The 21,080-nt window shown below is 40.8% G+C and overlaps 1 protein-coding gene across 6 annotated transcripts in view; it reads left to right on the top strand.

Moving 5' to 3' along the window:
- Positions 1-21,080, top strand: part of abr (ABR activator of RhoGEF and GTPase) — a 143,148-nt gene that overhangs the window by 95,887 nt on the left and 26,181 nt on the right. For all 6 annotated transcript variants that reach the window (XM_030437416.1, XM_030437413.1, XM_030437414.1 and 3 more), the window contains 2 exons: positions 4,730-4,827; positions 4,924-5,055. In XM_030437416.1, the coding sequence (XP_030293276.1) occupies positions 4,730-4,827; positions 4,924-5,055 (230 nt within the window). The remainder of the gene's footprint in view (positions 1-4,729; positions 4,828-4,923; positions 5,056-21,080) is intronic.

The raw sequence follows: 21,080 nt of genomic DNA on the forward strand, positions 1-21,080 counted from the left end.
ATGAGTTCTATTTACCACTACGGCTATTCATAGTCAATAAACCATTTGATATGAAGTGTAAAACGTTTATTGACGCAATTACATCAAATTAATACACTCCTGTTTCCATGATAAATAACTTCAAGCCGTGCAACTTATGGTTTAATGTACTTTATTTTATATGTAATTATTTTAAACTCAGTTCACTTCAGACCTAAATGCACACATCAAGATCAAACATTGTATTTTGTAAAGGTTATTTATTTTGCATTGGATTAACTGACTTTTAAGGTAATAAATGTGTGCCAGTTTGTGTCAGCAGTGTGTTATGGTTGTTGTATTTTTTAACATTCCTGTAGAATCCTGATTGTGAAACCTTTCCAGTGTTGGCAGCAAACATTTTCTCAAACAGCTCAGAGATCATAGAGTTGATGGGAGACATTGTGTTCAAAATCCTGTTTCTTCTGATTCCCTCCAATACCACAAATTAGAAAATGTGCACCATTTCCTCCAGATGTAGCTTAATGATGGCATCAAATGTGACTTTTTCTGTAGATTGTGTGTGTGTGTGTGTGTGTGTGTGTGTGTTTTTGTGTATGTGTGTGTTTGTGTGTGTGTGTGTGTTAGAGCTTGGATGTGGTTTTATTTGCACTGTTGATGTCTCCTTCACTGTCTCCGCTTAAGTCATTTGTCATTGTGTTGACTTTCCCTGCAGGCCATGTGTAAGGATCTTCACACAGTTTTTTGCACTTTTACATAATAGTGTGCAGTATGTGCAATCTTTTAATGCACATGGTCATTATCATATAATAAATGACATAACAGCCATTATTCAGTGATTCAGATTGGTGAGTAGACGTGTAGTCATCGCCTCTTTTTGCTCCGTCTTTGATTGAAAAATGACAAAAAAAATGCACTAGAATATCTTATTGGAGCTGTTTTATTTATGTCACAATGATACCCCCAGTGGGAAAGGGCTTTAAATTCAGCCCAGGGCAAAGTAGTCAAACTGGGTCACAGAGGAGGGAGCTGAGACTCGAGCATTTCCCAAAAACTCTTGCAGAGAAAAAAATGATTGGAAAACATGACCTAGTAGAGAGGTGCAAAACACGTTCACTTTGTTCTCGACTTATTTTCGGGGATGTGAGACTCAAAAAGTTGTTTTGTCGCAATACTGGAATAGAAACACTACCTTGAAAGATCCTCATTCAATACCTCTTTTGATACCATGGGGAAACAATGACATAACATTGAGGGTGTGAAATTTTAGATTGTCAAACGTTTCTTTTCTTGGCTAGCAGCAGCAAATGGCAGACTGACTGTAAAGATTAACCATCACACTTTATTTTTTGTTAGAAACATTTGGTATTTTTCCTCTTTAGATCAGCCCTTTCAAAATGTGTGTCAACTCACAGTCGGAGAGAAGAGATAGCGAGAAAGCGCAGCTGATACTGGTGTATCGATACTGCAGAAATTGAGTATTGAAACCGTTTTGAGTATCAAAAACGTATTTCTTGACAACAATACCAACAAGTGAGTAGTGAATACTTCCCCCCTATGTGTAAAACACCTGCTGCAACTTGATGCTGACAAGCCCCAACAGTTGTGCAAGCTGAAAGAAATCACAAAGCTGTTTTAAGTGAGCACAGCTACAGTAATCTTTTCCATTTTTCAGCAACATTTAAATAGATTTCAGTTGAATTTATATTTAATGTAGATTATCAATAATGGAATAAAAGAACAGTAGCTTCAAGACAAAGTAAAGTTATGTAACAGATGTATTTTGGTAGTTCTAACAGTCCAATGCTTAAATCAGAATCAAAGTTTTCATCACCCACTACTGTTCCCAAAAACCCTGCAGTGTTCACATGTTCTCATGACGCTTTTTCTACGTGTAATCTAATCCAGTCATGGCTGCATGCATTCCCATTCATTGCTCACCATGCTTTTATTAGTTTTCTCCTTCTGGATTCTATGAAAACAATTTAATTATGCCCTGTTCCCTCCTCATCTGGTTCTTTTAGCAGAATATTTTCTCCTGAGGCCCTCCAGCTAAACATATAGACAGTTAGCCATTCTGTCGGCGGCGACTTGAAGCGGTGGAGACACTGATTAGTTTAACTGATTATCACGTGTCTCCTAATTCTGTGAACCCGCAGTTTGACCCGGCATTCGACACAGCCTAGGGCAAAGACTAGCCCCCTGTATAAGAACGCACTCACACCACAAGGGCTGCAGGCCCCAGTTGATTGAGATGGAAAAGGATGACATCTATTAACTCCTGCATTTAGAGGTCAGAGACCCCATGCTGACCAGTGTATCCCCCTCATAGTTGGAGCCTGATGGTGACCTGCCAGGAAAATAAAAAATCATGGAGTTCCAGGCCTTTTTTTAGTTCGTCCTACTTCTCATATAGCTCCTTCTGGATCCAGTGCGAAGACACAAAGAGACCTCTCTAAATAAGCTCTCTCTGGCCTTGTTTGAATTTTAGGTCTGGGCACACAAACCCATTTCAGATGGAGAGGAAATCAGATTCCAGAAAAAAAATTCTGGGAGCTGCTCAGGAATACGAAGACACTGCTCTTCTCTGCGGCTAGATGAAAAAGAAGTTTAAATCACAGTAAAATCTCAAACAAATGCCCTCGCTACTTTTTGAAACCGAATTGCAGCTGTGTGCACGAGTATACACCAGCTGAATGGCTTTCCATCCTTTCACAGAAGCAGACTCTGACAGGTAGTTTGTGTATTTTTGGGAAGTCAGATGTCGAACCAGAGGTGGGGGACATGAGCTGTTATGCCTCCTGTATGTAGCGGAAGTGTACGATAACTGCTTCATTTCATAAATATCCTCCAGATGGTCACACTGAATTCCCCTCCACCGAACTTCCCTCATACTACGGCCACTAATCTCTTCCTCATTGGGAGTAATTATGCCCGAGCCATTCAGGATGCTGAGAAAACAAACAAAGACGGAATGAAACCAGATGGAATGACATTCCAGTATACTGTATAGCCCTGTTAGGGATAGTTGTATGACTACATATGTGAATGTTTGCTCCGGTCGGGCATAGTTTGGCATCTCTCCATAAACCAAGCCTCAGGTTGAGCTGGTGTGTTTGATGTTGCAATGTAAACATCTTCTCTGTCATTCTGCTAGTGTGTCTGCCTCATATGTATATAAGACTCATGTCTCTGTCACCCTTGCCCAATCTCAGTGATGTTCTCGGTGAAAGGTCAAGCAGTACAATCCATCTATCATGCTGTCAGATTAACCCCAGGGACTAGGTCCAGGCTGCGGGAACATACTATAGACACTTTACAGACAGGCGGTAGCAAGGTCTGCAGGAACTTCTACGGCAGCGTTTAAAGAAACACATTAACAGATTTAATTGCTCTGTGTAGGAACTGAGTGTTAGCTGATCCCAGGGGAGCGATGACTGTGGTATGAGGATGTAAAGATCTGAGGATGTGGCTGGTCCTGAGTGTGTACACAGGCAGAAGATTGATGTCTTGTCAGCTGACGAACTAAAGCATATTGACAGTTTGAAGGACTGTTTGACTTTAATGGAAGGTTACCTTTTTTAGAAATCTTTTAAGTGCGCATTTATTATAATCTGGTACCAAAATAAGACAGTCACTTGTTGTCATTGTATAAACCTTAAACACTTTTGACTGAGGAATTGTTTGTACCTGATGTTTTCATTTAAAAAATGATAAAAATGATTGTTAAGAAATATATAAATGGTTGTTTATGCAGTTTTAAACTGCAACTAAAATTATTGATTATCTTTCATAATCCGAATGCAGAACGAAACTTTGTGCAGGTCAGTCAGTTAACAAAACTTGGGATCCTAGTACCATGTTAACAAAACAATTCCATACTTTTATAATACAAGGTGTTCGCTTTTGGCCTTTGACCCACCATTAAGATTCAGTTTTAGCCCTCCAAGAAAAAGTTTGCACATTAGATTAAATTAGATTAGATTAGATTTATTGTCCACCCCAGTGAAAATGTTCATTTGGCTTCTCTTAAAGAACAGAAAAACTACATAAAGGTATATACACATACAAAAACATACAAATATACAACATCCAATAGTGCAAATCCTTGCTCTAGATAGTAAACTGATGATGAGACTATTATTAATATTAGTCGACTCATCAGCTAGTTAAAAAATCAATCACCATCTATTTTGTAGTAACCAAAGTATTTTTTTAAGATAAAAGATTTTTAAAAAATCATTGGTTATCCTCTTTTAAGATATTTGAAGACCTCTCTATGGATTGTGGACATTATTATGCTATTATCTGACATTTAATAGACCATACCAATGATTTATGAATTGAGAAATAAATCTGCAGATTATTTATGATAAAAGAAGATGTGAGAAAAGTGTTAGTTGCAGTCCTACATGAGCATTATGCAATATTATAACCTGACTTCAGTGTAAAGAAACTAAATGAAGAAATATCAATGGCCTGTGATTACGCTTACCTTTAATGAGAAGACATAATTTCCTCTATACAATGACATCATTACCCACTAAAAATCCTTTTAATGGCTTTTATAACTATTTAATGGCCACTCTGTTCCTACAAAATTTTAAAATTGGGATTAGCAGAGACATGTAACTTTAGGATTACACAATATACGCCACCGAAACACAATTAGACAAGAAAGCTAATTGTTTATTCAGTGCTTTTCAAGGCTCCAGTTTTCTTGATGGATCTGTCCTGTGTTCTCTCCTAGATCTATACTGCACCCTTGAAGTGGACTCATATGGATACTTTGTCAGCAAGGCCAAGACCCGCGTCTTCAGGGACACCACAGAGCCACAGTGGAACGAAGTCAGTCACCAAGACATCTTTCCTTTAGTGCACATCTCTCCTTTTTTGTCTCTGCAATTTCAAATATTGAATCATCCTTTTTCCATCATTTAACAGGAATTTGAGATAGAGTTGGAGGGCTCCCAGTACCTTCGGATCCTGTGCTACGAGAAGTGCTACGACAAAAGCATGCTCAACAAGGACGACAACGAGATTGTGGACAAGATCATGGGAAAAGGGCAAGTCCAGGTAAGAGGACGACTGCTGACAGGCTGTTACAGAAAGCAAGAATACACAAAGAGAGACTGTCTGTGTCCTCTTGGGGACATTTCCCAACATGTGACTCATTTTAATTGGCTGTCTAGCCCCTATGCACAGCGTAGTGGTTTTGTCGTGGTGGCCTCTAATGATGCTGGTTGCATTAATCGTCTGACAGAGTTTATTAGAGGGGGATTTCCCCTGTCGTGTTGTGAGAAACATTCCCATAAAAATCTCTTTCAATCTTGTTAACTCGATCCTGCCTGCACAGTGGAATCTGTGGTTTCTTGGTATCAAAACAAAACGTTGTCCTCCACTCTGCGGCCTTAGGTTTTTGCAGAGAGGGGAGTCAGATTTCTAATTTTCCAGAACTCCGGAAACTCTGTTCAGTCAAGTGAAGCTTGACTCCTGTCATTTTCACTGCAATTCAGTCCAAGTGCTGCAGTTGTACTTTCCTCCTCGTTAATCGATAGAGCTTCTCCTTATGAATTCAGGTAGACTCTGAGGGTTTTGGTAGCTCTCATCATCAGTTAATGTCCTCTTGTCTTCTTCAAGTGATGCATGTGTCAGTGCCAGAGGTGAGCTTGAAGCAGGTTATTTTTGAACCACCTTCTGATACTTTTTAACTCTCCGAACTTAACAGAAAATATAAATCATGTCAATCATTAAAGATTTGTTTTTTGCTGCTAGAATGACGTTTGGAGTCGCAGGTAAAAGCAGTTTCAGTGACAAGTTGCACTGGGAATACAAATCTCCTGTCTCACATTGAGAGAAAGTGGGGCAGACATGAATCAGTCACACAACGTAGCATTTTAGAGGAAAGGATGCATCTCAGAAACTAGTGCATTGCCCGTGGGAAGCATGTATTCCTATAGAAAAGTGGGAGGTTCAGTAGCTTTTTCATGGATGGCCAAATGAGGTTGTGTTTGAAGGTGGGACGTCAGGGATATAATTGACTGTTTTTGACTACTTTTGATTATACTTTTATATTTCACCTTAAAAACAATACCTTGTCTTGTTTGGTGTCATTATTTTCAGCACAACCTCACATGTGTGACTGTATAGTTATTTTTTCATTTTGACATATAATATTAACACTATGGACCTAGAATCGCAAAATAACATAAAATCAGAGTAGGAAAAATGTAGATTTTTAGACCAATTGCATTAGTTATAATGCAAATATAAATTGTTGTTTGCTAAATTTGTGCATACTTTTTTTAAAATTTACAAAGTTATATGTAGGCTAACTATTTACATTTAAATGCAGGCAATGCCTCAGGCTCAGCTCATTCCTGCCTGCTCCACATTCAGCCGTCTCCTCTTCGTTTTGACTCACAACACAAAAAACGACTACACTACACACTAAACACACCACACCAAACACTACATTACACACTAACTATACACTCCAAACACGCTATATGTCACAAATCTCTCAACTCTAAAAACTCGCCATCTCTGTCGCTGTCTGTATCACTGCCTCTGTCCCTCACACAACTTCCTGTTCCTCAACAACCAAACTTGCTGCTTGCGGACACTTTCGTGACAAAAGCCCGTTTTTACCATTTCTTCCTGCACCAGACACAAAGCAAATGTGACGGCAATGTTCGCGAAAAAGCGTGGCGGACATTATTTACCCGAAGTCCTAAGTCCGGTTTTGGACGTGCCGGTGCGTCCGGTCCGTCGCCTCGGGAGGTGGGTCGGCTAGCGGCTAGCAGCTAGCAGCTAGCTACACACAAACATCTACAGATTCCGATTCCACTTTGTTGTCCGCGCGTCTCCGGATCTCCTCAGACCCGAACAGACTCTGTCCGGACTCGTTTAGTCCCATTAATCCACAACAGTCAGTTTAGATAGACAGAACGGGACCGAACCACCGGCAAAATCCCGGTCCAGCTCGCGCCGCTGCAGGTATAAATCCGCTTGCTTCTTAAGGTGGGGGGTGGCGGTGGTCTCTGCAGTGATTGGCTCTGGTGCGCACGTGACTATGGTGGCTACGGTTAGCAATGCTAGCGGAATTCGTAAAACATTTCTGAAATAAATTATTAACGGTATCATTGTAGTACAAACAAATGCAACATTGCACACCCTTGAACCACGCAGCAGCCATGTTGAAACTCTCAGGTCAGTCTGATCCTGATCCGCAGAGATATCTGAGGCAAACACAGACAGACAGACAGAGATTCCTTGCTTTTATAGAGAGATGACTTGTGAATCTTATGTTCATCTTGAGTGAGTTGGTTGGTTCTCTGCAGAACCAAGTTCCTGTTGCCTATCTGTCAAACAGACTATGAATGGAAGAAAACTCCCACGACATATTTGTTGCAGCATCTCTCTTTGTCACTGTCACTTTCCATGCTTTCATCTTTCAGTTTGATGGTTTGCGTCCTTGATTGTTGCCTTTGACTTGCTCTGATGAGCATATGGAAATACGAGTCAGTATGCAGCACACAGAAATACTTAATACATCTTAATGTGGCATTGGATTTACTTTTTTATGACATTGGATGTTTCTAAAATAATTAATAGAAACATCTTCTGTGTGGAGATGATATCAATCTATGGATATACATCAGTCGTTTTCATTTCTGAAAATAATTAAACCTTACCATTGCCTGCGTATTTGGGTTAATTGGGTCAGGAGTCAGATTAGCTGACCTGTGAGAGGATTAAAAACATAATTTTGCACATGCATGTATGTATGTGTGCGCATTTGTTTCAAGGTTGGTGTGTGCATGCAGAAACAAAGTACTTTTTTAGTTATCCATTAGTATGTTGGTAAGTTTGTCCTTTCTTTAAACAGGTTTGTTATTGGTTTAACCTCAGATTTCAAGCAGAACCAGACAGATGAATACCATATACTTCTCTTTTCTTAGTTAAAGAGGACCATCCCATCCCAAGGTGCAGTGGTTCATCAATGGTTCAGCACTGTATCTCACATGACAGTAAAACCCGCCCTTTCTGGTATGGCTACCAGTCAGAGAGACTAATGCTGCTCGTGCTGCTGTTGCTGGGAACATCCACTTCCAGCCAACAGTCCCCCAAAAAAAACACAAATAAAAACACCACATGTTTGCTGGCTCACCGTGAGAAGAAGAAAATAGATATGGGGATAGAACTGGAGAGGGAGAATGGCATGTTCTATCCCAGAGTCTGAGAGGGTGGGAATGGTGGGCGAGTGTGTGTACTGTAGAGAGGGTTGTTAGGGGAGTGTAGTTAGTGGAGAAAGAAGTGGATGATTTTTGTTTGATTGTATCAACTGCATAGAGCTGATGAATTAATTTGTCAATTCATTGTAATAAAATTACCACCTATTTTGAAAATTTAATCATTTTTAAAGCAAAAACTTTGTCACAAATTTTAGTTGGTTCCATATTTTTAAACGGATAGGTTTTATGCTTTTCTTTGTCATAAATGTCTGTAAACCAAATGTCTTACATTATTGGAATGTGGTTGAAGACATTTAAAGGAACTACACAGATGTTGTGGGAAACTATAATAGACATTTTTCACTATTTACTGACAATGTAGAAGTATAACAGTTAATCGATACATTAAGAAAAAAATCAACAGATGATTCAATAAGGAAAATGGTCAGCTGTAGGCCTCCAATACAATGTCAGTGATCAAAGGCAATGCTAGTCCAGGGTTGTGGTAATGAAACTGGTGGAACTGATGTCACACCGTTCTACAGCGTTATCTAATGTTCTATGGATTTGGTGTAGCTGTACATTTTTAAGAATAAGCTGGAGGGACGTCTGCTCCACAGTCCAGAGTGCATACCTAAAGAGACTGTCACTTGGACCCGAGCTGTTTGCTTTCCTGGTGAGGCTGAGCTTAGAAGGAGCCTTCAGTGTTTTCCTTTCCTCTCTGGAGACCCTCTGATTTATTTAACAAGCTCGTGAAATACTGACTGACCGTACATGGGCATATTGGGCTGGAAGTTTTCTTTTTTTACCCACTGCTGTTACTTCACTTTGTTACCGATGAGAAAGTTGATCGCCTCAGTCATCAGAAGATGTTATGATTCTGGCCAGAGATTTTATTTTGATAGTCTCCAAGGAAACCTGCAGGATATTGGGTGCATTATTCTGTGATATGCCTTTTTGTGCAGGAGGTGTATTGTTTGTGATGTCCGTGAGTGGCACACCCATGTTAGCATGATTGAGTTGCTTGTCCACAGGAGGAAATACCACCATTTAATTCCAGCCCTTCATCCCCTGAGCAGATAACCTTTGATCTCTGAGGTCACGTTTCTAATCCTCCATTAAATGGCAACAATGTCAGAGGTTACTTTCCCCCGTCTCTCAAACTGATGATATAAATGGATTCTTAAATGTCTCCAAGCAAGTAATTTGCAAAATTGATCCGTATCAGCTACCAAAGTTGCCAGTTAAAGAGAAGCTTCCAGTGTGTGATTTCTTTGGCGTGTTGTCGCTGATGGTGTTGTGACCACTTGTTGTCCTCTGGCTAAACAAACTTTTGTATACATGGTGTGAGCTCAATTACAATCTAAAACTTTTTATTGTGTCTGACACTACATTTGATGGTAGTTTTTTAATTACAATCGTTGTTGATTTCTGATAACATTTAATTGCCGGTGTGATGCTTCACAGGTCTCTGGTTGCCAGCAGTGTGTTCAGAGTTGCTACGAAGGGACACCGAGTTCTGAGCTGGTTACGAATGGAAAGAGAAAACAGTCTTCTGGTTTGCCTCATGAGTTCTTCCCAATGGCCCTTATGTGTCGGCTGAAGCTTGCAATACTTGTCTTCAGAGGACCAGTTATGTAACTGTTTAGGTTAACAGCCCCAGTGCTCTGTGTAGCAGGAACACATCATATCACTTGGCTTCAGCAGCACTTTCATCTGATAACCCATCTCAGCCTCCCCTGGGCTCACCTCTCACAGTTTTTATATCCCGTCTTATCAGAGGCAGAGTGTGTTGTCTTTCATACACCCACCAGCCCCTTCAGTCGTTTAGTCTGTTGCACTGTTGAAGACTAGTTTGAAAGAGAAAGTGGGATTTCACTTTAAGTACTAATTGCTCTAGATTGACATCGAAGTTGTTTCCTTGGAGCAGAGGTTATAAAAGTGCAAACAGAGAGAGACAGATGCATGCTGATGTTCTAAGAACAACAGGAAGTTAGTTATTGAAGTATGGCCATCTTATCAACATGTTCAACAGCTGGAGCTTCAGAAGAGGCTGTGACACACAGCTCATGGAGCCAATTAAGATACTTCAGAACCCCTTAGTGCCTGATTGCAACAATTTGCATCTAAATGCATGCTCACACAGACATGATACAGATACTGTTTGATTCAGTGTGACTTACTGCTCAAGGATCATTTCACCTATGTCCATCTTAAAGAAATGTCCATAGTTCTGCTTAGAAATCGTAGTAAAAAAAAAACCTTTCTTATATCTACGTATTTGTAATAATGTTTTTTTTTTTTTTAAGTTTTCTTCAGTATATAAGTAACCCAGTGATACAGGATCTTCTAAAAGCGAATTCAGCATACTTTTAACTGTGCCAAAGGTGCTCAAGGTATAGCTCGCAGGTAACAATTTGATTCCATGATGAGATAATTCTTCCTGTCTACATTTCCCATCCCCAACAAAGTATCCCAATTTACTGCCATGGTGGTTTCAAGATTTAAAGAATGATTATGGACTATATCGAAGGAAGGCAAAGAATAATTAGGGGGTGTTGGGGGAGTGTTGTTGACTCAGTTTTGTGAGAGGCTGTCAGAGTCAGTCAGTGTCAGAGTTTGAAAACTCCTGTCTCAGAAACATAGATACCACTTCACTTGTGATATCACAGCCAACACCACATGCTACACTGATTGTTGTCCCCACGGTGCTGCTTATCTCACTGAGGAACTAAATGTTCTTTGCAGTGTCCTGTTCTGTCGCATCTGATGATCCTATTATGCGTCATGAGTCTCATAACATCTCCAGTAATGCCCCCAGCAAAGGGACACCACCTCAACCTCTCAACCCTTTCTTCCCCTTCTCTTCCCAACACTTGCACACCTCCCTCTGCACAACGCTGGGGGTTGTTTTTATTGGTTTGTATTCCAGGTTGAGCACAGCCCTCCATGAGCCGTAATCTGATCATTTTGAACGGCTTCCCGGAGATGATGGGAGCCAGAAATGTTGGGCATTGGCCGCGAAATGGAGAAAGGGGCGATGAATCTGTTAATTCCTGGTAGCTCTTAGCAGAGGAGCTGGACTGGGGTGCACGCATTAGCCGGCGTTACTATAAAACTACAGGTGCAGAGGGGTTGTAAAGTTTTAGGGCGAGCATCTATCTGCACTCTCATTCCCACTTAAGAGCCAGATCGCTTCCCACTATGTGCAGCATTAGATGCAAAGTTTGACATTTATATGCTATGTGAAGGGTTTATTGGTGAAAGTGCCGTTGTTTGAGCTAATGGCAGGCTGGCCATCTGGAGAATTGGTGGTGAAGCTCGTGAGCCAGTGCGGAAAAGTGCGCGCCTCAAGTTCTGATCTAATCTCTCAAACATCATGCCGACATCAGGCGGTCATGAGAATCAAATATAGCCTGTTGAGTCCAGTCGGTAATATAAAAAGTATGTATGATCAGGCAATTTTAATTGAATTTTAAATTCAAAACCAGTGAGGTGGGGAAGTTTGCACCAAATTTTTTTTGATTCTTGTATTTTATAGTCATCTTAAATAAAACTGTTTCAGTCGAGCACAGAATTAACACTGATGGGGAACAAAACAGTTTTTTTTCCTTTGCTTTCCATGGAAACTGATGGTAAGATTCACAAGAGACTGTTTTTTTCTTTGTAATTTCTGTTAAAGAAAGTCTTGCCTCTGGGGCATGCAACGCCATGGTATTTCATGTAGTATTTGGTTTGCACATGGAGCTTAGCGATTTTAATGAGTGTGTGTGTGTGTGTGTGAGAGAGAGAGAGAATGTGTGTGTTCATGCTTCAGTGTGTAGGTATTAATATGAATTAGTGTCTAATATATGGAGGCATCTATTTTGTTTCTGCTGGCTGTCATTTAGGGCTGTGATCTGTCATGTTTCCACCCTACACACCCCCTGCGGCCACACACACACACACACACACAGAGCTGTCACATTAACAGATGAGACGCTGCTGTGTGTGTTCAGCCCCCCTGGAGATAAACCTTGTATAAACACAAATGGATGCTGGGCTAATGCATTGTAAATGATATCAATAACTTTAGCCTGCTACATTACCTGGTGTTTATTAGTTTGCATCTCCTTTGTCTGATGAGGTGTTTGTTTGTGTGTGTTTAGCTGGGGTGGGGGTCGTAGATGGATGGAGTGTGTACGTTCATTCAACAACAAAGCTCATCCAAGCCCTCATTGATCTTTTCCCCCTAAACTCACTTATTCTTTATGTACCCTATAGTTGTGTTTTTTTCTCTCTATGGTTTTTAATGAGACTTGAGCATATGGTGCTTTTTTATTGATGAGTCCCAATTAAGCCGACTTCCTCATCAGACGATCCTTGATCAGTGGAGCTGATAGCAGCGTTTTGATGGATTTTTAGTCTTTCCTTGTCATCTTCCTACAAAGAAGCTCCTCCGTCACAGCCCTCACTTAGACAGCCTTTGTTCCCACTTAAAACATCCACTTCCTGCCACTTGGGATATGCATGCCCTAAATAACTACATGCACTCTCAGATCATGCAAACGTGTAGATACCCGCATTTTTTCGCTTTGTGAGTGGAATAGGAAAAGCCCCCAACCTGCCCAAGTTTTTATTTATTAGTTATTTGAGAGTCAGTGTTATATCATGAACCTACACTTAAATGTTCCATTAAGGAAAGGTTACAAAAGTGTTTGCTATAAATTATAGTTCTTAGAAGAAAGAAAGAAAGAAAGAAAGAATCAACAAAAATCGGAATCAGCAGGTGACACTTTTAAAAACTCGTAAATTGGAATGGGCCAAAAAATTGGTGTATCTAATAGTAGCAAGATTTGGTGACCCTTGGACTTGTGCTTCTAGCTCCATCAGTTCACCCAGAGGAAATTATGGGACACAATGAAAAATGGCAAAGTTATTAGAATTTAACTTGAGGCAGCCATGAATGTCTAAAGCAAATTTCATGACAATAGATCCAGTAGTTTTAAAGGCATTTACTAAATGGAGAACTGTCACCTCATTCTACCAACCTCATGGTGGCACAAGAGGAGAATAGGCATTCAAGGACCTTTGTACTAAATTTCGTGGCCATCCATTCGATGTTTGTTGAGATATTTCAGTCTGGACTATTTCTGCCTTCCCTAGATCCAAACTGCTTATGCAATGGTATGAATGTAGCTTTGAAAAATGATGAACAGAATCCTACTAAATTCACAATCTAACCATTTGAGTAAACAAATGCCAGAACTGGTTAAAATCCGAGCTGCTGGACTAGCTACAAGTCGGAGGCGTTGGACAGCCTTTTGAATCTGCAAAGGATAAAGAGTGAACTGTGAACTGCGTGGGAAGAGCAAAGTAGAAAAGCGTCGCTGTAGCTGTTAGATGACTGGGGACCCGGTGAAAGAATAAAGTGGGAATATAAAAAGGCCATTTAAAGGCCAGAGGAACTGTGTGTGTGACCTCCTTCACATCTCTCTGTCTCTCTTTCCCTCGCCCTCCCATTTATCCCTCCAATGTATTTTTCTCAGAAAATACTAACACATTTATCTCCAGCAGACCTCGGAGATGTTGAGGGCAAGATGGCTTTGTAATTGGTCCTCATTATAACGTTACATAATGTTTCAGGGAAGTGTTAAGGATTAACAACAGATGTATGACTTCCTACCATGAACGTGCATATGCAGCACATGTGGAGAGCCCAGTTGGAGAGACACAGAGGAGAAGGAGATGGAGGAGGACAATAGGAATGAGAGCCCCAGATGGTGGCCAATTATGTGATGCTGAGAGTTAAAGTGAGAACAAAGGAGCTCATCACAGCCCGAGAAATGAAATGCTCTCCAGAGAGACGCCGTGAATCTCTCAACGCATTTACTACCGCCCTTTTGTCTAGTGGAAGAGTCCGGGTTCAGGAATAATTGGAAACAGTCTGAAGGAGGGGGGATCAGCTAATACAAAGAGTGTCATTTTTGAACACGGAGGGCAATTCAAGTTCAGATAAAAACCGTGAGAGGTGATGATAGCCCCTCAGTCCAGCCATAAGAGCTTGAGTTTTACATTTTGACCAATGTAGATCAGTTAACTTGGCTGTTATCAAAAAATTCTCAGCTTCTCTCTTATTGTTCAGCTGCTTGGTAGCTTTGGAGAGTGTGTCTGATGGAACAATTCAGAGGCTCTGCCGTTAAGGAAGCAAGAAGTGGTCATTAATGATGACAAGTTGACTTTTTTTAACACCCCAACATTTCAATTTCTTTGTCATCCTGCCTTGCTTAAAACAATCAACATCTTATCCAGATTTCAGTTGGGGACTACAGCTAGCAGACCACACACAAAAAAAAAAAATGTAATTCAATATCAAAGCGAAATCACTCTTTTCTATGATTAACCTTGTGGTTACCTCTCTGATTAACAACAGTTTTTCTTTCTTTTTATCCTAGGCCTTTCTAAACTAGATTTCTGATTTTTTTCCCCCTTGGTCCTGGACAGTCATATGTCCCTCCAAATCGCATTTTAACTCCACATTCACACATTCCCTGGCTGCTCTCAAGCTGTGGATTTATAGACAACAGATGACATTGGAGGAAGAGATTCACCTCATCCCTCTCATCACGGTCCCAGTCTGACTCTGTGAGGGGCAAAGCTCATTTCATGCTTGGCTCTGCCTGCCAGCGCACTGCGAGGCTCAACCCATTGTTTGTCTGGGGTTCACCTCGGCTGTGGGTCTGTGAAAGCCCCATGTGGTCAACAGAGGAGTGTCCTCGTTTTAAAGCCTGCCTGGAGATGTTACCCTTGTTTCTGTTACTAAGGTTTACCTATTGTTCAATGTTGGTAATCGAATCTTGTTGATATGAAATTCATAGAATACATAATTGTATAATTGTAACATTGTAATTTTTTGCCACGAAATGCCCCAAAAACAACATTGCTGAACTTGTTGTTATAGTGATGAAGCCCTTGAGCGGCCGAGTAATTTTGACTCATGTCTGTTGGGAGCAAGAGAGGAAGTCAGATGACCTTCTTATAGAGCTACTAAGGTCACCAGAGGGAGACGTCAAATGTTGAATGTTGAACTTTAACAAAAGAGATTGCTGTTTGTTAACTGTTTCCAACTGAATGTCAACTTTAACCAAGTGCTTTTTATTATAACCATGTAACCACGATTAATATCCCTGTTAAGTAAATGAAGTATTAACTTAACCCAAACAGAAATGTTTCCCATCTTCCATGGCACTAACCAGCTTGTTTTTGTGCTTAAAAAAGAACCATTTACCACCATCCAAACAGCATTTTTTCTTTTTAAGGGCAGTTTAGTGTCTATTTCTTTAGCTGGGATTATGACTTCCTGTTGTCACTATGATAAGCTAAGCTAACTAGCTAGATGCTGGCTGCAACCTTAGATTTAATGGACTTTTATGAAAGTGGAATCTATTTTCTCATCTAAATCTCTGAATAAAAGAAAATAGGTGTATTTCCCATAAATGTCAAACTATTCCTTTAAATTAGCCTCCCCTTTCTAGTCTACACTTTCTTCCTTCGTCCTTGGTTGACTGGTGGAAAAGCTCTACAGAGACACCACTCAGTGTCGCTCTGCCTTCTTTTCTCTCTTAATCAGATTTCACATCACTGCCAGAACCAAGTCTCTGACCACCAGATGCGACTCTGTCTTTTTATCCCGCCAAACCCAGTGAGACCAGAATACTTTCTCCCTATCCCTCTTGTTGTTGTTGGCAGCCGTTCGTCCCATATTAAAGTAAATAAGCCTCAGCAACACACTGTGTCCCAGCGTGGAGAGACCGCTCTGGCTTTCAAGTGGCCAGTCGGGGGACCAGAGCTGTTCTTACAGCAGTAAAATTTGATGGATATCCATCTGTAGCTGTTGTTCGCTTGGGGCTGCGTTTGTTTTGAACTCTGCTCCATCCCTGGGAAGCTGGTGATAGGGTATGAAGTTGTAGGGTCTACTCAATGCCCCTTTTGTCAAAATGATCTCCCTTCAGCTGTTTGTTTGGACAAGATGATTGTGCAGGAACTTCAATGCTTTCCATATGGCCATAACTGGGGTCTGAGATTGAGCAAGGATTTGCCCACTGTGGTTCTGCACCTCATTACGCAGGACGGTTTATCATCAGGGTTCTGTATGAGGGTTTGTTTCTTCTAGGAATTGGAGATATTGTGGGGAGGACAGTAGAGCAGTGGTCAACACTAGGAATACATGGAATTATAATTACTGTCTGTATTATTTTATGCTGAATTGTGGGTTTAAATGTCTCATTTATGAGTTAGTTGATTGTTTGGTCTCGTTCCAAACTTGTCGAATACTGACACTTTGGGTTGGCCACCAACCCAAAGTGTCAGTATTCAAAAAGTTTGGAATGTGTCTAAACAATCAGCAATCTTGCAAATTGGACCTTTAATCCAAAATATGTTGTAGTATCTCAAATAGACACAATTTTGTTATGGTTGATCTTGGTAGAAATAAAGCATTGTAGGAATCCAGTGTCTTGGTGAAATATTTCAGAAAGACAAATGGATACTTGTGTGTCAGGATGAGCTCTGTGTTCTCCACACTTCCCTACAACATCCTGTCTACTTTGTAGTGTTTCACTCTAAACGGTTTCTCCAGAAGCGCCCATAAGAATCTGGTGGTATAGTGTGTCTGAAGGATAACTTACCTCCTGAGGTTGTAGAACGAAAAACCAGGATAAGCTTCGTGGCACCCGTGATTGGAAGAGAACATTTTGTATCAGCAGAAGTGGTTCAGGTCTAATGATGTTTAGACAGAGTGAGGTGGCCTTCCCTAAAAGAAAAACAGCGAATGGTTTGACCATCATGCTCATATGAGGTTTAGATATTATCTGTCAGTATTTTCCAGTCCTGTTTCCATTTTATTATTCATTGATATCCCTGTTGAAAATTCCTATGATTTTTGAAAGATGAGCCTCACCCCCGCTGTCTGCCAAGAACTGTGAGTGTGTATGTGCGCCCGTGTATTCATTCCAAGTGTGCTCCTTGTCCTTGAGCCCTTTGTTGAAGTACCTACATATCTGTGTGTATGCCTCAGTAAGCTGTCAGATCTGTCTTTATACTGTACGCTCTGCTTGGCCCCTAACGCCTCAGTCGCTCTCTCACTCAAGAAGGTATACTTTTCTCAATAAAGGAAGATGTAATAAAAAGACATTTGGATAAAATATGAAAGTTCATTAAGATACACAAGCCCTTGGTTGATACCTAGTGCTTAGCTTGTGTTGCCCCCAAAATGAAACAGTAGCTGATTGTTAATCAGTAGCTAGAGGTAGTGCAGCTGTTATTTTTGGTTTCCTGCATGCAGTTTTTGCATGTTAGAGTTTTGCAGCGGCATCTGCTCGGTGATCTAGGTTCGTTCATGAGTGAGTCAAGAGAGAAAGCCCCCAGCCACAAACACACATGATGAATTTGCCTGCTAGACGGAGAAAAAAAAAACGAGTGGACATGAAAACTGCTGTCTGAGGGAAATGCTTATTAATAGTATTGTTCCCAGGCTTGTAGGAACATTTAAATAGTCATTTTAGCCTGTAACCTTATCTAGACTGTGATCTTGAGCCCAATGTAAGCATGAGCTGATGTGATGGAGGAGATGTGATTTATGGCATCCAGATTTATATCCAAACATAGTGGTAAAGTGGGCCGGAAGCAAATAAAGAGCAACATTCAGTCAGTGCATAACAGCTACTGTCGAATAACAGTGAGATTTATCAGGTTTTAGTTTATGTTGTGGCGGTGGCACCAGCTGCATTTCAAAGTGTCCTTGGGCAAGATACTGAACCCCAAATTGCTTCCAGGGGCAGGTCCATGAGTTAGTGTGAAAAATATTGTGGGGCACTTTGGTTAGGAAGTGCACTATCAGTCCTGATGAGCAGGTCGGCACCTTGCATGGAAGCCTTTGCCATCAGTGTATGAATATGCGTGTGAACAGGTAAATGTGTTTTGTTATGTTCTTTGATTTGTAGGTAGACTAGAAGGCACAATATAAATGCAAGTTAATTTAATGTTCATCATTTAGTTGTGTTAGTTTTGTTATAGCTCAGTGATTTGCTAAAAGCAATTCATTTTGAATGATTACTGGTTAAATACGTGGCTCAACAGGTTAAAAAGCACTTCACATATGAATCCTGTCTAATGAGGTGTTCGGGTCAGGAGTTTCAGGTCATGATTCAAACAGACATGCTGTCGTGTTTCCCTCTCTTCACATTTCAGCAAATCCTGCTGACCTTTCCATATTCCTTCCACTCCACTTAACAGAGTGTTACAAGGCCTCTCCATGTTTAATGTAAATGCACAAGAAACTTGCCAGTTAGGTTGAGTAATACTGAGATGACCTAACGACTTATGTACAGAATCTACACTCTGCAAACTCCCAGCTACTTTCAATGGATCACGTTTTCATAACTCCGGTTATTGCAAAGGCTTTTGAGTAGGTTGTTGAGTCTATGACTTCCCATGACATTATGCTGTTCATACAGCAGGACCATGAGTGGTGCCAGGCATTTGATCCTGCTTTATGACTTCCTGTCCCAGGGCAAAGGAGGAGAACTGCCCATTTCCTGTCCGGACTGTGCAGGCTAAATGAACTCTGAGCTCGCTTGTGGACTAAAGGCACAGACCCTTACTAATGTGTTTTTTATTTTGTATCAGTAAACACCGGAAACCCCTCCTGCTCTTTAGAGTCCAGAACTGAGATTTTATTAAATCAAGTTTTGTGGTATTAATGCCTGCAGAAATGCAGTTGTGCTTTACAAATATGCATCCAGACTGGCAGCTGGCCACCCTGACAGGTGTTTGTATTCACTGATGAAACAAAACATTCCTCACTTGTTATATACATACACTGGAATGAGTGAAAATAATGTAAGCATATACCAATAATTGCTATAAGGTGGTTTCTACATGTTGCTTAACCTTTTTCCAGCCATAAAAACAAAGCTTTTTTTATTGGCTTCTCAAATTTCTGACTTTGGACCTCAGTGTTGGGCCCCTTTTGACACGACAAATTACGCTAATGATGATGATGCAATTGTTTTCCATGGAGGAAATGTTTCCAAAGTCCCTCCAGAGTCCTCACAAGGATGTTTTGAACTGGTCAGCTGTGTAAAAGATGAGGTCATTGCCGATGCTGTTATAGAGCGTTTATGGCCTCACCAAATCCAGTTCTGGTGGCTCATAGTTTTCCAACTTGATTTTTTGCCTCTGTCCCACATTTAAGGAATAGTTCACCAAAAATGGAAAATCTACTCATTATCTACTTAACCCCATGCTGCTGGAAAGTAAGGTGAAGTTCTGTAGGCAACGCAACATTCCTGGAACTTCAAATCAAAAACCATCGTGTGGCATTCTGCTTAACAACCGAAGTGACTGGGCACTTGTCTTAAAACATATGAAACACTCAGCAAAGAAAAAGGCTCCATACAGCTCATCCAGCATCAACCAAGTATTGCACCTGCGGCCTTTTAGTTCACAAAGCTCTTGCCAATGAATAAAAGCCAGTCAGAGGTTTACTCTTGTCTGGCCTCTTGCTTGGTCATTCTCCCTCTTTCTCTTTTTGCCTTCCTCCTTAAACCTCCTCTTTGGTCTCGTCACCTCTAACATGATGATCAAACTTAGAATACCAAGCTAGACTCTTCTTATAGCTAGCTCAAGACCCATAGTTCATACTGTGTGATGTGGTGCTGTAAAGTGTTGTGCACTTCTCATTAGACATCCTACCTGCGCAACCAAAGTAACATAGTGCCAGAACAGGCGATGGGGGGCATGGAGTGGGTATGAAAAAGGTACCACTCTCCCTATTAAAACTCGGCGTACTATTAAAGCTTTGTTGAAGCTGTATTGTAAGTTAAAATAGTTATATAATGTTGCTTTAGACCTTGTTGTGTTGTTGTATAAAAACACAACATCCAGTGAGGCATAATGATCAAGCAATTAATGCACTTATTTGTATTTGCTTTTGTTGTTATATAAAACTTGAATAAAGTAGCCTTTTAAATACTCCACAATGACTTGACCACTAAAATGTACCATTCTAAACAACCTTGGAGAACAACACCAATCTCTGTAGCTCTTAGTGTTTCTCAGATGACGAGTGCTCTCTGAGCATCACTTCGCTTGAAGCAGCCTGTTGCATAACCAGCGTGTCGTGCTGAATTCATCTTAGAGATTTATTTTCTTTTTAAAAAGTCCCTGGCAGAGTCATAACATGTGTTGATCCGGCGGGGGTGCCAGCCCGAGTGTGTACCTGTTCCCTCTGCCGGTCCTGCTTTCAAAGAGCTGAGTGGGTGTTAATGAGGGAGGGCACCTCAAAAGTCTATTTCACAGAGTCACAAATAATTTTAATTATGTAATGTGCGTTGTATAATAGCCGGGAGAGAGATGTGTACTGTATGCGTGTGTTGCAGGAGCTGCAGAGGAGTTGTTTGGGCTGATTGCAACTCCACCCACGTCTGTGTTCTTCTGTCCCTCCAGTACAACCTGATGATGTTTCACTCAGCCACTGTGAAGGAGGCCGGTCAGCTCTGGTTAGGTTAGAGAGAAGTGAACCAGCCTCACTAATCTCGCCACTGTCTGCTTGCTAAGTTGTTTAATCCATCTTCTTTATCTGTAATTTGAAAAGAGAAAGGACAGAAAGATCAAGGATCAAAGAGGAAGAAAGAACTTACAGAGTTGTGAGGTTCATCAGAGCCTGAGGTGATTTGCTGTGCTGCCCCGCTGACACTGTGACACAGATTTGTCATCATAAGAACAGCAGTCATCGATGTGCTTGTTAGGAGCAAGGCACAGTCACATTGACTGAATGATTGATTTTCCGCTTAGAAGTTGATGACTTCTTCACCTGCTGATGAG

The sequence above is a fragment of the Sparus aurata genome, chromosome 13 (genome assembly GCF_900880675.1).
Source record: "Sparus aurata chromosome 13, fSpaAur1.1, whole genome shotgun sequence".
NCBI lineage: Eukaryota > Metazoa > Chordata > Actinopteri > Spariformes > Sparidae > Sparus > Sparus aurata.